The 15,435-nt window shown below is 41.7% G+C and overlaps 2 protein-coding genes across 3 annotated transcripts in view; one reads left to right on the top strand and one right to left on the bottom strand.

The window, feature by feature from the left end:
• Positions 1–15,435, bottom strand: part of ptpn11b (protein tyrosine phosphatase non-receptor type 11b) — a 306,181-nt gene that overhangs the window by 279,743 nt on the left and 11,003 nt on the right. The gene's annotated exons all lie outside the window — the stretch shown is intronic.
• mtor (mechanistic target of rapamycin kinase) overlaps positions 11,231–15,435 on the top strand; it is an 84,368-nt gene continuing 80,163 nt past the window's right edge. For both annotated transcript variants that reach the window (XM_084014793.1, XM_084014794.1), the window contains exons 1-7: positions 11,231–11,368; positions 11,777–11,918; positions 12,166–12,274; positions 12,460–12,692; positions 13,706–13,906; positions 14,040–14,174; positions 14,254–14,529. In XM_084014793.1, coding sequence (XP_083870919.1) covers positions 11,790–11,918; positions 12,166–12,274; positions 12,460–12,692; positions 13,706–13,906; positions 14,040–14,174; positions 14,254–14,529 — 1,083 coding nt within the window. In that variant the 5' untranslated portion in view covers positions 11,231–11,368; positions 11,777–11,789. The remainder of the gene's footprint in view (positions 11,369–11,776; positions 11,919–12,165; positions 12,275–12,459; positions 12,693–13,705; positions 13,907–14,039; positions 14,175–14,253; positions 14,530–15,435) is intronic.

The raw sequence follows: 15,435 nt of genomic DNA, 5'->3' as shown, positions 1-15,435 counted from the left end.
CATGACTGCCATATGCATGAGACAGTTGTTCACTAACTCCACCATAGCAAGTCAATGGATAGCTTGTTCCACTGCTCCCTAGTGGCCAAAAAAAAAGAGAACAAATGCAGCAAATAAATTATGCAGAAGCTGAAACATCTCATTGACTCATCCAAGAGGCTTCTTCAGTTCTGACTGACTAGTGAGGAGTTTAGGTATTTGGTTTGAATTTCTGAAGCTGATTTTCCTTCAGCATGTTTTATTCTTCTGGTGAAAGTGTGTATGAACCTTAAAAAAGTGAAACGTGGTGTGAAAAACCTTGTTATGGGCAGATGGCATTTTTAGTTTGATCATTTTCAGTATCACAAAAATGTTCTTGAGACAAACATCAAGCACCACTGTAGATTATTAGTAATCTTTTTGTTGTTGACACAAACCACAAATATTGTGACAAACTTGAAAACTTTCATGTGCTCTGGTGAAACTTGCCAGAGCACATGAACTATCAAATCCTCCCCACTTCCAGTTATCACCCGACAGTCCTCCTCCTCCCACAAATATTTCAACACAAAAGTCCCAGAGAGTAAACCAGCTTTAACAAGTATTTGACTGAAAGAAGACATTTCATGGGCTCTTTTGTGAATCAGTGTAGCCAGAAGCAATTACAGGAGATAAACAGGGGCTCTAAACCTACATTCCCACAGAGGGGTTTACATGGAGAAAACCCCTGGCTGACATGGAGACGGTGTACTGACAAAAGACAGGGTATTACTTTTCTTGGACTTTTTTTTGTAAAGTCTCTGCCAAGCTAGTTGGTCTATTTTAAATAATATTTGGCAAAAATGTCAAATATCAACATGAAATTCTGGCTCTCAACAGCGTCTGGCTGATCTTGGCCTCAAAAAACCCACAGTGGTCAATCTGTGCTTTACACAGTTGTGACAGTGATGGATCCAGATGGAGTCTTATATTATAATCTATTTTGATAAGTTATACTTATGTTGATTGCTTACACAGAGGAACCCATCGCAGCTGGAAAGAGCTGACTGTATTCAGGCGTGTGTCATAGGGAAAAAAGAGGTGTAACCCGAGATGTGACATTAGCAGCCAAATTGTATGCAAAGCCCAGGGGCTGCGTTTCACCGAGAAGCAGCTGCATTGCTGCAACCCTGTGTATATCACAGTCAGAGAATCACTGTGCAGTGCAATGTGAAGAACCAACCCAACCTTTGGGCTTGTGTTCGAGTCGTGTAAGCGATACCGTATGTGTGCCACATAAATAATGCACCACTCCTGCTAACATGGTTCGGCGTCTTGGCAAATCATTGTGTACTCTGTTTCAACATCCTGTATCCAGAGAGCAACTGCCCATGTTGTGTTCTACATTGCTCTTATAGATAAGGTGCAGGCACACTCCCACACGTCGCATTGCCCATCATGCAACTCACGGATACACAAAGCACACGTACGCTGGGACATTCCAGCATTATCAGACGAGGCTGCTGTAGCTCTTCTGTTTGTCCAGAGGACAGGGCCGGTCCCCTTTATCAGGTATCAGCATGAGAACAGGGGAGCGAGCCTCGCCTGCCTGGCATCCATCTGCCTCAGACGCGGTGTCCAGTTTCCTGCCTTCTCTCTGCTGTCTCCTGGTGCGACAGACCTGGCTGTGGATGAACTCACCTGGCAATGTGCTAACCTTGTGAAATGCAAGACATCGCGGCTGCGTTTGTTGTTTGTTTATTGGCATGCATGCACGAAACCACACACAGATCTCTATGTGAGTAACACCAGATTAAGACAACACATTAAAGGCATCAGTGAACTTCTAATTGCACCCTGGACCAGGTTGTTCCCAAAACACAGTGTGTCAAAGACAAACAAAGTCCTCATAATATTACGTTCCATAGCAACATGCTGAATAATTTGAAGGGTGGAGCATCATATTTCATGTCTGCATTTGGACCTGAACATACCCTTTGGATGGATCTGAGCATCCTCCCTTACTCCATGCAGAGATACCTTTGCATGTGTTTTATATCAAAGTCTGTGAACTAACAAACCATAAAACCACATATATTTACATTGTCATGAGCCTAGATAGCAGGAAGACATCATTTTAAGGTCAAGCTGCAATGAAAAATCCCCTTTAACCCTTTTACAACACACTATTGTGAAAACTGTGCACCTATTTAACAATATATGCTGAAACAATATTTTAATATACAAATCCAATATTTTGTTTTCAAGGAAGAACAAAATATGACGCATGCTTACATCCATTAATCAAGCTGCAACTATAGATCTATGCAGAGGTAGAGAAGATTGTGAGCAAATGTTTGAATAATCAAATCAAAGTCCTCCAAACGTTACGTCCTGTCTGCCCATCCTGTTTCACTCAGAAATACATCACCCTACGGAAGCTAGATACTCCTGAAATGCAGTTTCAGTTTGATTTTAAGGGAAAGTGATGTTTACTTCACTGAAAGGAAACAAGCATTGCTTCATTCTTGTATGCATTACTTGCCAAGAATAAATCAATTAAATGCGTTATGGAACAGTCGCCCTCTAAAGGACCTCTGGAGGCCCCAAGACTCCTCCAGTAAAATGTCCAGGTTGAACACAATGGTCATCGAGCCTGCTGCTCACTGATGAACTCTGATGAAAGTTCTTCCAAGCGGCAAAGAAACCAAAAAACACACCTGCAATAACCTCTTATCAAAGAAAAGGAAAAAGAGATCTTTGACACAATGTGAAGTTTAATTTCAAACAGACACCAAAGTGAACAATAATGGAAAATCATAAAATGAATTGATTTATAGGAGTAGAACCCAATCAGTAGCAGCCAATTGAGGATCCCTAAGGGAGCCATGGACAGGCGTGGTGGTGCGGGTGGTCTGGGGCGCCCCATCCAAGAGCAGAGAGATGAAACATGTACGGTATTGTCTAAATATATATAGCGAGGATGACCATTGGATGACAGGAAAGCAAAGTGAAATCCCCAGTAAATAGTTGAGAGTGTGATGTCCTGCTTGAACATGCAATACATGCCAGTAATGTGTGGACTACAGTTTCAGACCAAGACCAAGGTTGAACATCAGTGATGGAGGAAGTTTTTCCTAAAACCAACAAGTCTGACATGAATGGTTAAACACTGGCTGAACACATGTTCCCTGTCAGGCATCATACACAGAGTATGTGGATGTTCTACACAAAGAGGAGCAGGGGGGGAAACGTAGATATACGTTTCAGAACTGAAGCCTTCCTCTGTTTTATGAAACAGAGCAGCGAGACAATCTGAATGACTTTTCATCTTGCGGAAAGAGACCATTATCAGATGCTTTTACTTTAGTCTTTTTTCTATTGTTGCCACAAGAGCAGTCATTTACGTTTGCTTATATGTCTGAGTAACTGTGGGAATTCCATCAGGTCCTTGTTGAACTTCCATATACACAATGCCTCGAGCAGCTCACTGCATTTGCATAAGAAAATTGCTTTTTCAATTTTGTGTTTCTGCACATTTCAAAACTATTTTGGAGTTATTAGAAACTCGACAGTTGATTGGTTTCACAAACAAGGTACTGTGTCATTTGCAGCAGTAGATTGTTTCAGGCATTGCACATTGTTTGCTGGACTGATTCATTTCAGACGTGTTTAGTTCTGATATTTAGGATGTACACGAGGCTTTGATGCAACTAGTGCTGAGCTAGTTTGACAGACGTCTATCTCGCGGGAGATAAAGCCACAAAATATATAATTTTTTTGTCAAATAGCCCTTCTCTATACTGTGTGCTTACAGAGTAGCTAGATGGGACATTTTGGGGGAAATAGGGTGTTTTTTTTTTGTAGTACCACACATTAAATTCCTGCTGCACCACTTTCCCTAAACAAACAGTAGAGGTAGAAGAGCTGCAGCAAACCAACTGTGTTTAGCTGTCTGACAGTGTGCCAGATGGTCCTCTGCATTGTGGCGTCAAGTCTAAACAGGAGAGGTGGTTTCACACCTGGTTTTATCCCTGTGCATTTAACTGGAATGTCAGATAGTTCAATGCCCTGTGGAGCCTCTCCCACTTCTTTTTTTCCCCCCACTTTGGCTTTCTCTTTTAGTCAGAAAGTTTGAGCAGACCTGAAGCATTTCTTGTTGGTACCAAGGAAAAGTTCTGGGTGAATTGTGGTGAACTCGTGCCGGCCCCCCCTTTTTTCTCTCTGTCTCCTATACCCAAATATGCAATTTCTCTCTGTATTCTAATAAAAAACACCAGCCTTTCCACCATCATCAGTATCTGTCTTATCTGAACGGATTGCCACAGATAAGGTTGAGTGGAGACAAGATAACAGCGTGTCAGTGAGGAACGCCATGTAGACTGTGCTTCATTACAGATAGGGAGCCGGATAAACGTCCCCTCACTTCCTCATGCCACACATGGTGACAGCATTGCCTCGTGAGGATTTAATGTTGCCACACAAGCACATAAAAAGATAAAAGAAGCATCAAGGTCACACAGAATGTTCCAACTACCCCCGAAATTAAGGTTACAAAGCGTTCGCGAAGGAGTTTCCTTTAAATCATTATGCTTAAAACCAGCTGTGAACTGTTTACTGGCCATATTGACAGCAGATAGCGAGCCAGCTTCCATTACTATTAGTTGGTTACGAGGCGTCTCCATCCATCTGCTCCCGCTCCTGCCCGTTTATGCCGAGTGGACACAATTTACAGAAGGCCATTTTATCTAATGCATACCATTCATTCATTCCTCAGCTTGACTCTTTGGCAGGCGCTCGCCGGAGTCCATTAGCAAATGAGTCCACTGCGAACGCCGGCCACCACGCCACTGCAGATAATTGGCAGGATCAGAACCTGTCCGACTGCAGGTGATTTAGTGGCCGTGGAGCTGATTTTGTATTCTGTAGCTGTTGGCTATCTGGGTTGTTAGCTAATGAGATACAATATGATGATGTGGAATTGACTATTTTAATTCACCATTAAAGCGCAATGTCAGGTCTCTGTTTAGCATATTGAGTCTCACAACAACAGGATTATTGTCGGATGGTGGATAGTTAAAATGATGAGTAATATCTCCACGGAAACACTGATGCCATTTTAAACCAGAGTTCATTGTTATGTTCCCTGATTAAGGACTTTTTGATGTACAGTCGGTGTCAGAGAGAATCCTCATTTCCATAAGCTGGCCTTAGGTTTCCCTGCACTGTAGTGTTTGATCTATACGTCTCACCAAGGGGAGGAAGTGCAATCAATAGGCTGACTCTGTGTGTGTGTGTGCGTGTGTGTGTGTGTGTGTGTGTGTGTGTGTGTGTGTGTGTGTGTGTGTGTGTGAGAGAGAGAGTGTGTGTGTGTGTGTGTGTGTGTGTGTGTGTGAGGGAGAGAGAGTGTGTGTGTGGGGCTGCCCTTCCTAAGTCAGGGAGCTGAGCACTGTGCCAGAAGACAAACTCAGCACTGTGACAAGAAAGTGCAGCATCATCATGGCGTTCTCTACTGCAGACTTGGTTCGGCCCAAAAACGGCTGTCCGGTTGCATTAGCTAATTGCACTCTTCATTGTCTCCGTGCCACATTTTCAGCTGTGCTGATTCATTCAATTAATTTTACTGCAGCCATTAACTTTGGACCTACCTGTATCTATCAAAAACATATCGATGTTAGAGTCTGTTGTGCGTCCTCAATTTGTCCTATCCCTATTCTGTGTGTGTGTGTGTGTGTCCTGCCTGGTTGTGGTTGACCTACTTCCTTCCCTACCAGTCAACCTACACACCTGAAGCTGCTTCCACTCATCTCAACTCTCCTGAATTTCAACTTAGTCCTGCTCTCAACTGCGGCCAAATCTGCTTGTTCTGTCTGTGCCTGCCTGAGATCTCTATTTTTGAACCGCCTTGTCTTCTCGTCTGCCAGATTCTCCACCAGACATTACCAGCCCGCCCTGTCCCCATACCATTTTCTTTTGACTACCATGCTAACACAGCTATTGTGTTCTGGTTGGGCTTTATGCGGCATTCATGCAACTTTTACAGAACGGGAGGAATGACATAGTATGAATCTAATAGCTTTTTTTTTTTTACCATGTTACATATGCAACATCCTAGTGTGTGTGGTTCCATCACTGATTAGCTGAATGATTGGATTTTATTTAGAGGTAACTGCTAAAACCAAAGCTACAATTTTATAAACACTGTAGTTTGGTGGGAAATATATTCTCAATGTAGTTTATTTTTTCCCCACTTGACTGTTCAAAAATATAATCTGAACTATGTCATGAATGACAGGAGGAAAAAGACCCAAAAGATTTGCTTATTGAAGCTGAGAGTCAGTCAAAAGCTTGAAAATGTAAAGAAAGTGCAAATATTCTATTCAACTATGTGTTGCAGTTTAAGCTTACATTAAGCCAGCTGCACTTAGCTTATTAATTATCTCCAGTATGACTGACGCAGTGAAAAGTAATATTATTTTTAACTATAACTATGCTTTTTCCCCAAAGTTACTAGCCCAACTATTAGTACTCATTGAATATTCTTCAAAATTAAGAGTAAAATAAACAATCGGAACAAGACATGTGACTTTCAGGTATAGTTAAGACACATAAATAGTAGACAATCCAAAATGGTAGGACTACTATCACCTCACTGCTATCTGTTCCTTCCAGTCGTCTTACTGGACTATGGGATTTGGATTGCATGCTGCACACATCCGAAGGCGTGTTGCCTGTGCAGGTGGGTAGACACATTAAGGCCTGTATAGTGCTGGGCTGTGGCCAGGTAGGGGATGAGAGCCGCCCCCAGCATCTAGAAGCAGATGTTACCTTATGAATCCTTACCCAGGAATCTGTGACTCATACCAAAGCCCTCCTGCTTAAAAACGATCCCTGCGAGCCTGTGGAGGAACGGAATAGGGAAAGGGAAAGAACATGGCGTGATGGAGGGTAAATCATGATGTGCGTGACAGAGGGAGGGAAGGGAGAAGGTGATAAGGATTAACGGATGGATGGACGGCGGAGGACTAAGGTGGGTGGAGGCGCGAGTGCAGGAGTAAGCTCCCTTTTTTTTTTCTCCACCTTTCACTCTCTCCTCCTTCACTCGAGCTGGGATGACAGGCTCTATCATAGGGGAAATATTTCAAAAGCGCGGCTGAGTGAGGAGGAATAGCAGAAAATAAACAGGAGCGACGGCGGAGGAATCAAAGCCTCAGACTGATGAAAGTGCTCCCACAACATCCTGTCTGTCACTTAGCAGAGGAGGCTGGCTGCCTGTTAGGACAAGAGCCCTTTGTGGCTGTGAGTGCACATGCATTTGTGGTACTCGAGTGGTTTTATGTGTGTGTTGAAGTTAAGTGACTGCATGTGTGTTTCATCTCCCTACAGCACCCTCCTCTCTTTCTTCCCCTTCCTCTCTCTCTTTGTCACACACACACACACACACACACACACACACACACACACACACACACACACACACACACACACACACACACACAGACACTCTCCAGTGAAAGCACATGTCTAAAAGACGTGTTGCTGATTGAGTGAATCAATGTCTCATCAGTGAAATATGTCTGGCTCAGCTAGGCCTCCGAGACAGAGGGGCCCTTGGGTGTAAAAGTTAGGATCTGCACTGCTTCCTAGCGTAGTTACATTTCATTTCCCAGCCTCTCGCTCCCTCACCTTCTCATTTTCTCCATGTAAAGAGCTGTAAGGCTGCCAGACGCTCTAACAGCTTCTCCTCCCTCTGCAAAACCACATCACACACAAACATTAAACACATTTACACACATACACAAACACACACTCATGCACACTGTCAACCTGATTGGGGTTTGATTAACTTTATGTAACTTGACATGTTAATTTACCAACTGACACACATTAAATAAGCAATTATAAAAACAGTAGATTATTATTATTATTAATTTATTTTTTTTGGAAAGCAATTTGCAAAAAGCATTGCATTGGATGGTTATTTCACCGTCTAGCACTTTCCACAGATTTTCATGTTTAACAGCTTGAATACATAAACATGGGAAGTTTTACCTTGCATATTACAGATGGGTAATGGTAGTGAATAACAAACAGACAAATACAACCAAACAAGATAATAATAGAAAAACAGGGGGTATAGTTGAGTGACCTTCAATGAGTATGTCCAATTAAGTCTGATCATATGGGTTTGATGTGGTCAGTCCACTTGGTCCAGATGAAAGCATTGTCATAGTATATTTCATTTCAAGTATTTCTATCCATTCATAAATGGTGGCTGGCTCTGATTTTAGCCACTTCCTCATCACAACCTTTTTGCTTGCTGCCAGGCGTATTCATTAGCTTCTTATCGTTACTATTCCAGCTGTCATTCAAGATATCCATATGGTGTCCAATGTCATGGGAATTGTGACTCCAAGTACTCAAAACCAGTAGATTCATGACATCATACAAGGCAACCATTGCATTACATAACCGTCATGCTCCATCTTTAAGGCGAAGTTTGTGTTTTTGTGCACACCCTCTATTTCTGTCCACTACCTGTTTTATTTTGTTAACCCTTGTCTCGTCTTGTTCTAGATCCCCATGTCTGGTCAAGTTTCCCACCTGTGTGATTGTCTGCCCAGCCCTAATGTGTTTCACCTGCGTCCAATTGTTTCATGCCCCCCCCCCCCCCTCCCCGCACATGTACTTGCTGTGTGTTTCCCCCTCCTTCCCTGCCAGATCTGTGCCTTTGCTGCAGTGTGAGAGATCCAGCGGTTCCTTCCCTGTGTGATTCTTGTTGCCTTGACCAAGAATCTAGACCAGGTTTTGATTCTGCCTATTTGTCTCTGTCTCTGGGTCCAGTATTCTCTGTTTGCCTGACAAATACATTACATGAATTTAGCTGATGCTTTCATCCAAAGCAGCATACAATACGTGCACTCAACCAAACCCCCAAAACTTCATCCGCCTTGTCAAGTATGCTGTACTCTTAAATGCTACAATCAATTAATTCATACATTTTCAAATTCATCCAAAAGCAAAAGGACACCCATTAATGTGAAATCATAGGAGAAAGCTTTTGATTATAATGTATTTTAAGACTATGAATATGTTATTCATACTAGAATACACGGGTCAACAGAATATAAGCTGAAGAGCATTATAATTTTATGAACACATTTATGTCACAGTAAATTATTTATGTGTCAAGGAGAATTCACTACTATTCATTTACTAAGAGCAGCAACTGCTTCCAGCACTATATAAATAGAAATCAAAAGTCAGTTATTACACGACTACTTCAAACCCAGATGCTCATGCATGTTATTATCCTTCATATGAAGCGGTGGTCTATGGAATCTTTTATTCAGTTTGAGTTCATCATCAGACTGAAATACAAGTGCTGCTCTGATCATTAACTGTGAACACATCTGAGTTTAATTCAGCATTAAAGAAAAAGAACACTTTTGACATGGTCACAGTAACAACGTCACCTCCTGGACATTGAAATTATTGTTAGCTCATGCATTCAGTGATACTTTGATGATGCAGTGCAAAAATGACTAATGGTGCGTTTTTGCTCTGATGATCACGTTGATTGCTTTTTTTCCTTTTTTTTGCCTGAAAGTAGTTTGAGGCATTTCAAATAGAGGCACTCACTTCTCCCCGTTTGTCGGACTGTTAGGAGTCTAGTAGCTGCAGCTGAGTCCAATGAAATACTATTTAAAAAGTCTATTAAAAAGTCAAGCTATAGTGTCACTCTTTCACATCGTGAAGTAGCTTGAAAGATGGCTCTTCCAAACAAAAAGCATGCACTTATATGTGGCAACAATATAGAAAATCAGTTGTCAAACCATAACAGCTTATATTTGATCTTGAAATGAAACTACGCCCCCTTTTGCATGGGACCTCCTTAAGGACCACTCATGTTCCCCAGACCCGCAGGCTGGAAACCGTTGGTATACCTGGGTCACTAAATGTGCCAGCAAAATGAGGAGGAAACTTCTATCATACTGTTGACCTAACTAAGGAAGGATTATTAAAGAAGATGGCAATTATGGTTAATTTTGATGACGAAAATGTATTTGACATTTAGGATCCAATTTCCTACATCTGAAAATGAAGCGGCTGGAGGTCTAATTGGTGTGTTGCACTGTGGTAAAGAGATTCATCCACGACGCTCCTCTCAGTCACCAAAGCTGGACGTTTACCTGAACAATGTCTCCCCCCTGAGGCTAGAAATGAAAAAACACAAGTACCGGTATATAAATCAGCTGTACAGAAGCTTATATACACAATTACCATTAACTCAATTAATGCCAGTTTATCTTGATTCATGTATTTTGCAAAAACTCGATGTAATTTAGAATGTACACATCTGGCATGCTTGAGGTACTCAAACACTTTGCTTTTGATTATTCATGTTGTCATTACATACAACGAATGTTGACAGGTATGCACATAATAGTTTAAATTCATTCTCATCTTTTAGATCTTTTTTGGGGGTCATTACACTCAACAGATTCAAGTTAATGAACTATGTGGCTGCAAATATCTGTATGGTTTTTGGTAACCAAGCTGCCATTGGACATTGCAGGTTTCTTATATTGCCATGTTATTTTCCTTTTAAGGACTTTTTATATGGGTGACAATCACAGAACAAACCAAACTTTATCTTAGAAGGTGAGTGATTTCTCATATGACCACCATATATATTGTACATCGTAGATAATGTGCTTTAATTGTGCATACCAAAAACAAATTGAATGGAATTAAATTAACTGTAGATAGCTAGACAGACAGACAGACAGACAGACAGACAGACACTTAGATAGATATATAGATATATCTCCATTTTTAGCTCATAAAATTGTCTCTGTTCAGTGAAAGAAGAAATCAAGATAATAATGGCTCTGTTGCATTACAAGTGTTTCAGAAAGCCAGTGGAACATCTGTATGGAGTGCAGCTAATTGAGTGCAGCTAAAAGCGTGTTAATGCTATTAATATTAATAATTAACACGTGTATTTCATAATATGGCACGTATGGCTGTTGGGAAAGGGACACTTACATTAGACACTTTCAGGTGGTTTTATGAGTTACTATATATTTAATACAGATTAGGCGAGTAAAACGTGCATTATTTCTCTTATGAAATATGCGTTGCTCCTTCTCTGGAATGTAGTACAACAAATGTTTCCAAACTGTACTGAAGGAATTCTATGCGTCCAGCTCTGCGCAGGCTTCTGAACGCAACACGACTCTTGTGAACGCGGCTGCACGTACCCTACTGGAGACTGTCCAACGCTACATAGCTATACCACAGCTAGCTAACACAGTCACATAGCTGGCCACATAGTCGTACAATGAGAGATATTCTGCAACAGTCGGATAGCAGTTAAGTGGCCGGCGTAAAAAAACAACAACACGTAAGTACTACAAAGCAACTTTACTATCTTGCTAACACTTTGCTCCAATAGACAGCTCACGTTAACAATAGCTAACGTTAGCTAAACAAACCCAGCATGATACAGTCAAGGAGGCTCTGAATTAGCTTGTGCCTGACCTAACGTTATACCACTTGGACGGACAGTTTTCTACTAGTGTTGTACAGGAAATCATATTTGTATCCGCGTGGTGTAATGTTTTGTATGTTGCTTATTAGCAAGGTTGACAACTGGTTTCACAAGCTAACCAGACACGTTAGCTAGCTGTAACGTCAACTCACAACAACATTGTCCCGTGTCAACAACTCTAGACAGATATACTTTCTTTCTAAGTATGGTCTTTATATTCGTTATTGTTATTCTTTGTTGCTGTGCTTTTCCCTTTAACAGTTAGGCCATCCAAATGGTGATCATGTCGGGCACAGCCACTGTGCTGCAGCAGTTTGTCAGTGGGCTGAAGAGTCGAAATGAAGACACCAGAGCAAAGTCTGCCAAAGATCTGCAGCACTATGTGACTACAGAGCTCAGAGAGGTAAAGGCACAAGCAAACATGGACGTAAGAGAAACCTGCCACAAGGATATCATTCCTGTTTACTGAATGAGTGTTGTTGCCCACAAGAGCTGTAGAGTGATCAGCTGTCTCAGGAGTTGATATGAAGACTTTTGAGACACGTTTTATTTTCTTTGTACAAGTTGCAGTCACCAATTTAGTTTTTTTTTAATTTAATTTTATATTATTTTTATTTTATTTTTATTTACATGTATTTTGCCTTCCACAGTTAAGCCAAGATGAAGCCACTACATTCTATGATGAGTTGAACCACCACATATTTGAGCTGGTTTCCAGCTCTGATGTGAATGAGAAAAAAGGAGGGATTCTTGCCATTGGTAAGCCGTAAACATTGACATTTCAAATTTACTTCTTAAAATGTATCTTTTGATTTACATAAGGTCTCATGGAATCTGTTTGAGATACGTTACTGTCCTGGATGTATGTCATGTGAAGAGGTGTATAACAGTACACAGTCTGTGTGTTAAACAGTATATTACTGTCACTCAATCATTTGTTCCAGTGAGCCTGATTGGAGTCGAGGGAGGCAATGCCACCAGGATCAGCCGCTTTGCCAATTACTTGCGCAACCTGCTGCCCTCCAGCGACCCTGTGGTGATGGAGATGGCCTCTAAAGCCATGGGCCACCTGTCTATGGCAGGGGACACCTTTACTGCGGAGTATGTGGAGTTTGAAGTGAAGCGGGCCCTGGAATGGTTGGGAGCAGACAGAAATGAAGGCAGACGCCATGCAGCAGTAAGTGATGTGTGTTGTTTATTGTGTAAATACCACCACTTCTTGGTGAGGTGTGGTGGAGATGAGGGCAAAGGATAGTTTGACCCAATATTGTCACACTAGCAGCACTAGGCACATCCGTGGCTGGACTAGCTTTCATTGCTGTTCAGAATACAATGTTAACCGCTTATTTCATGTTAGCAATTAACTTAAATAAAATACAAACAGTTTCACAGTGAGCCTAAAATGAACTGCTGTCTCTGCTTACAAACATCAAATAAGAAGATGTGGATGTGCTTGAGCTGGTCAGTTGTTGAAAAGTAGATGTGAGTGATTATTAAAAGTGTCTGTGACACACTTGCACAACGGTTTTGTTTGTCTTATTTGCATTTATTCTCTGTTATGTAAACCCTAAGCATTGGGAAGTAATGCTAAAATAGAAACACTGATCAAATCAAATACATTTTTGCGAAGGGTTTTCTAGCTTTGGTAATTTGTACAACATGCAGAAGTTAGTTTGCAGATGATACAACAATGAGTCAGCATCTAGCCACCTGAAGGAAAATGATTGTTGATGTTTTTTTTTGTGGACAGTTATTCATGCTGAATGTACAGACATCAGCAGGGAGCATACATACGTTTCAGGACACCAACATAATTGGCAAGAATTCTGCTATTAACTCTTTTTAACCTGTACAGTTTGGAATTTTCAAATAATGTTTGATTGAAACTGATTGAAATTGAAAACTTGATTGTTCAGTTTGTTGTCAAAAAACAGGGTGGACTGATGGTTTCTCAGTTAGTGGAGTTTAGGTGCTGTCCTGTTTTACAGCCAGATTGTCAGGTTTAAGTTGATGATACAACAGCATTTTCTATACAGTGGAGCTCTAATTTTAGAGTTGTGGAATGAGTTAATAACTGCTGAGTGATGTCTCAAAGCAAACTATTGGCATTTGTATATTTACAATTAAAATAATTACACCCAAGAAAGGCAACTAACAACCAGCCATAAAATAATTGTCTGTGTTTTTCAGGTGTTGGTGTTGAGGGAGCTGGCTGTGAGTGCACCCACCTTCTTCTTTCAGCAAGTACAGCCATTCTTTGACAACATCTTTTATGCAGTATGGGACCCCAAGCAGGCCATCCGAGAGGGGGCTGTTTCTGCACTCAGGGCCAGTCTCATCCTCACCACACAGAGGGAGACTAAGGAAATGCAGAAACCACAGTGGTACAAAGTAAGACATTCCACTGTATTGTGACAAATCACATATTTGTTCCAAAAGACGTATATTTCTTACATGTATTTTCCAGAACCAAAATGTATGTCCTTGAAATAGCCAACATCAGTGTTTGTCTTTTTTGTAACAGCAAACGTTTGAGGAGGCAGAGAAAGGCTTCGATGAGACTTTGGCCAAAGAGAAAGGAATGAATCGTGATGACAGAGTCCACGGTGTTCTTCTGATCCTGAATGAGCTGGTTCGCATCAGCAGCATGGAGGGAGAGGTGAGGGCTGAATTCACAGGGGAAACATTCTCAAATCCACTCCGTTTTCCTCCCTCTCAAAATCATATCTTTTTGACAGCGTATGCGTGAGGAGATGGAGGAGATCACGCAGCAGCAGCTGGTCCATGATAAGTACTGCAAGGAGCTGATGGGATTTGGAACGAAGCCCCGACACATCACCCCCTTCACTAGTTTCCAGTCGGTGCAACCACAGCAGTCAAACGCCCTCCTGGGCCTGCTGGGCTACAACACGCCTCAGGGCTTCTTAGGCTTCGGAGCTACGCCGGCACCTGCCAAGAGCTCGCTGGTGGAGAGTCGATACTGCCGGGAGCTGATGGAGGAACGATTCGACCAGGTAGATTTTATAGTACAGGTCTGACTTTTCCCAGAATGAAACGGTTGTTTTGGTAATTGCTTGATCTGACAGTTGACCCTTCACTATATCCAACCACTCCAGTACAGACGGGCCAATCATAGCGGAGCATCAGCCAGCTCTAGAGAGTTATGCAATCGTTTCAGATGTTCTTCATTTTTCTCTGGTCAAAGGTCAACGTTGTGCCTGGATGTTGGTAGAGGCAGAGTACTTGCTGTGGATGAAGGGGAGCCTGAAGCACGTAGGGAGAGAGCACGAACCCGCTGGTCTATGTGGGTTCATGAGATTTTATGTGCAACCAATCATCTCGGCGAGTGCGATCGTTTGGTTCAAGAGCTGAAAACGTGCAGCACTCAGCACAGTATAGACTCTCATCTTACTGCTGGGTCTCCCATTGTAAAGACTTTTTAAAAAGGTGCTGCCTTGAACCACTCTACCTGTGACTTGCTGTTTTTAGAACGTGTTTGCTGGCTCATTGGCTCCCCACTTAGGCACTAAGGGGCACCTTGTTGTCTACTGTTGATGTAAACTATTAATTAAAAACAGTGTTTTTGAGAATAGATACAGTATCACAGAACATAATATTGCGATACTGCCTGGATGACTTTTATGACCCCCAAAAGAAAATGAGAAGATTATCTTAGTGTTAACGCCTCTGATAGAACAGTGTTTAAGTATGCATTTAATTTTACAAGATTGTATGTATGTGTCATCTAAATGATAACAAGCATGCATAATCTGTCTCCCACTCTGCCCCAGCCTTTCTCCACCTCACTCCAAAACGATGAGTTAGGATGAGTTAGTTTTGGTTGAAGGGCATTCCCACAGTTAATAATGCTCTCTAGAAGTTTAATGTTCAGTTTTTGTTTTGTCTTTATAGAAGTATAG

This window comes from Eutrigla gurnardus (assembly GCF_963514095.1).
Source record: "Eutrigla gurnardus genome assembly, chromosome: 8".
Taxonomy (NCBI): domain Eukaryota; kingdom Metazoa; phylum Chordata; class Actinopteri; order Perciformes; family Triglidae; genus Eutrigla; species Eutrigla gurnardus.
This window is presented reverse-complemented; position numbering and strand designations above follow the sequence as displayed.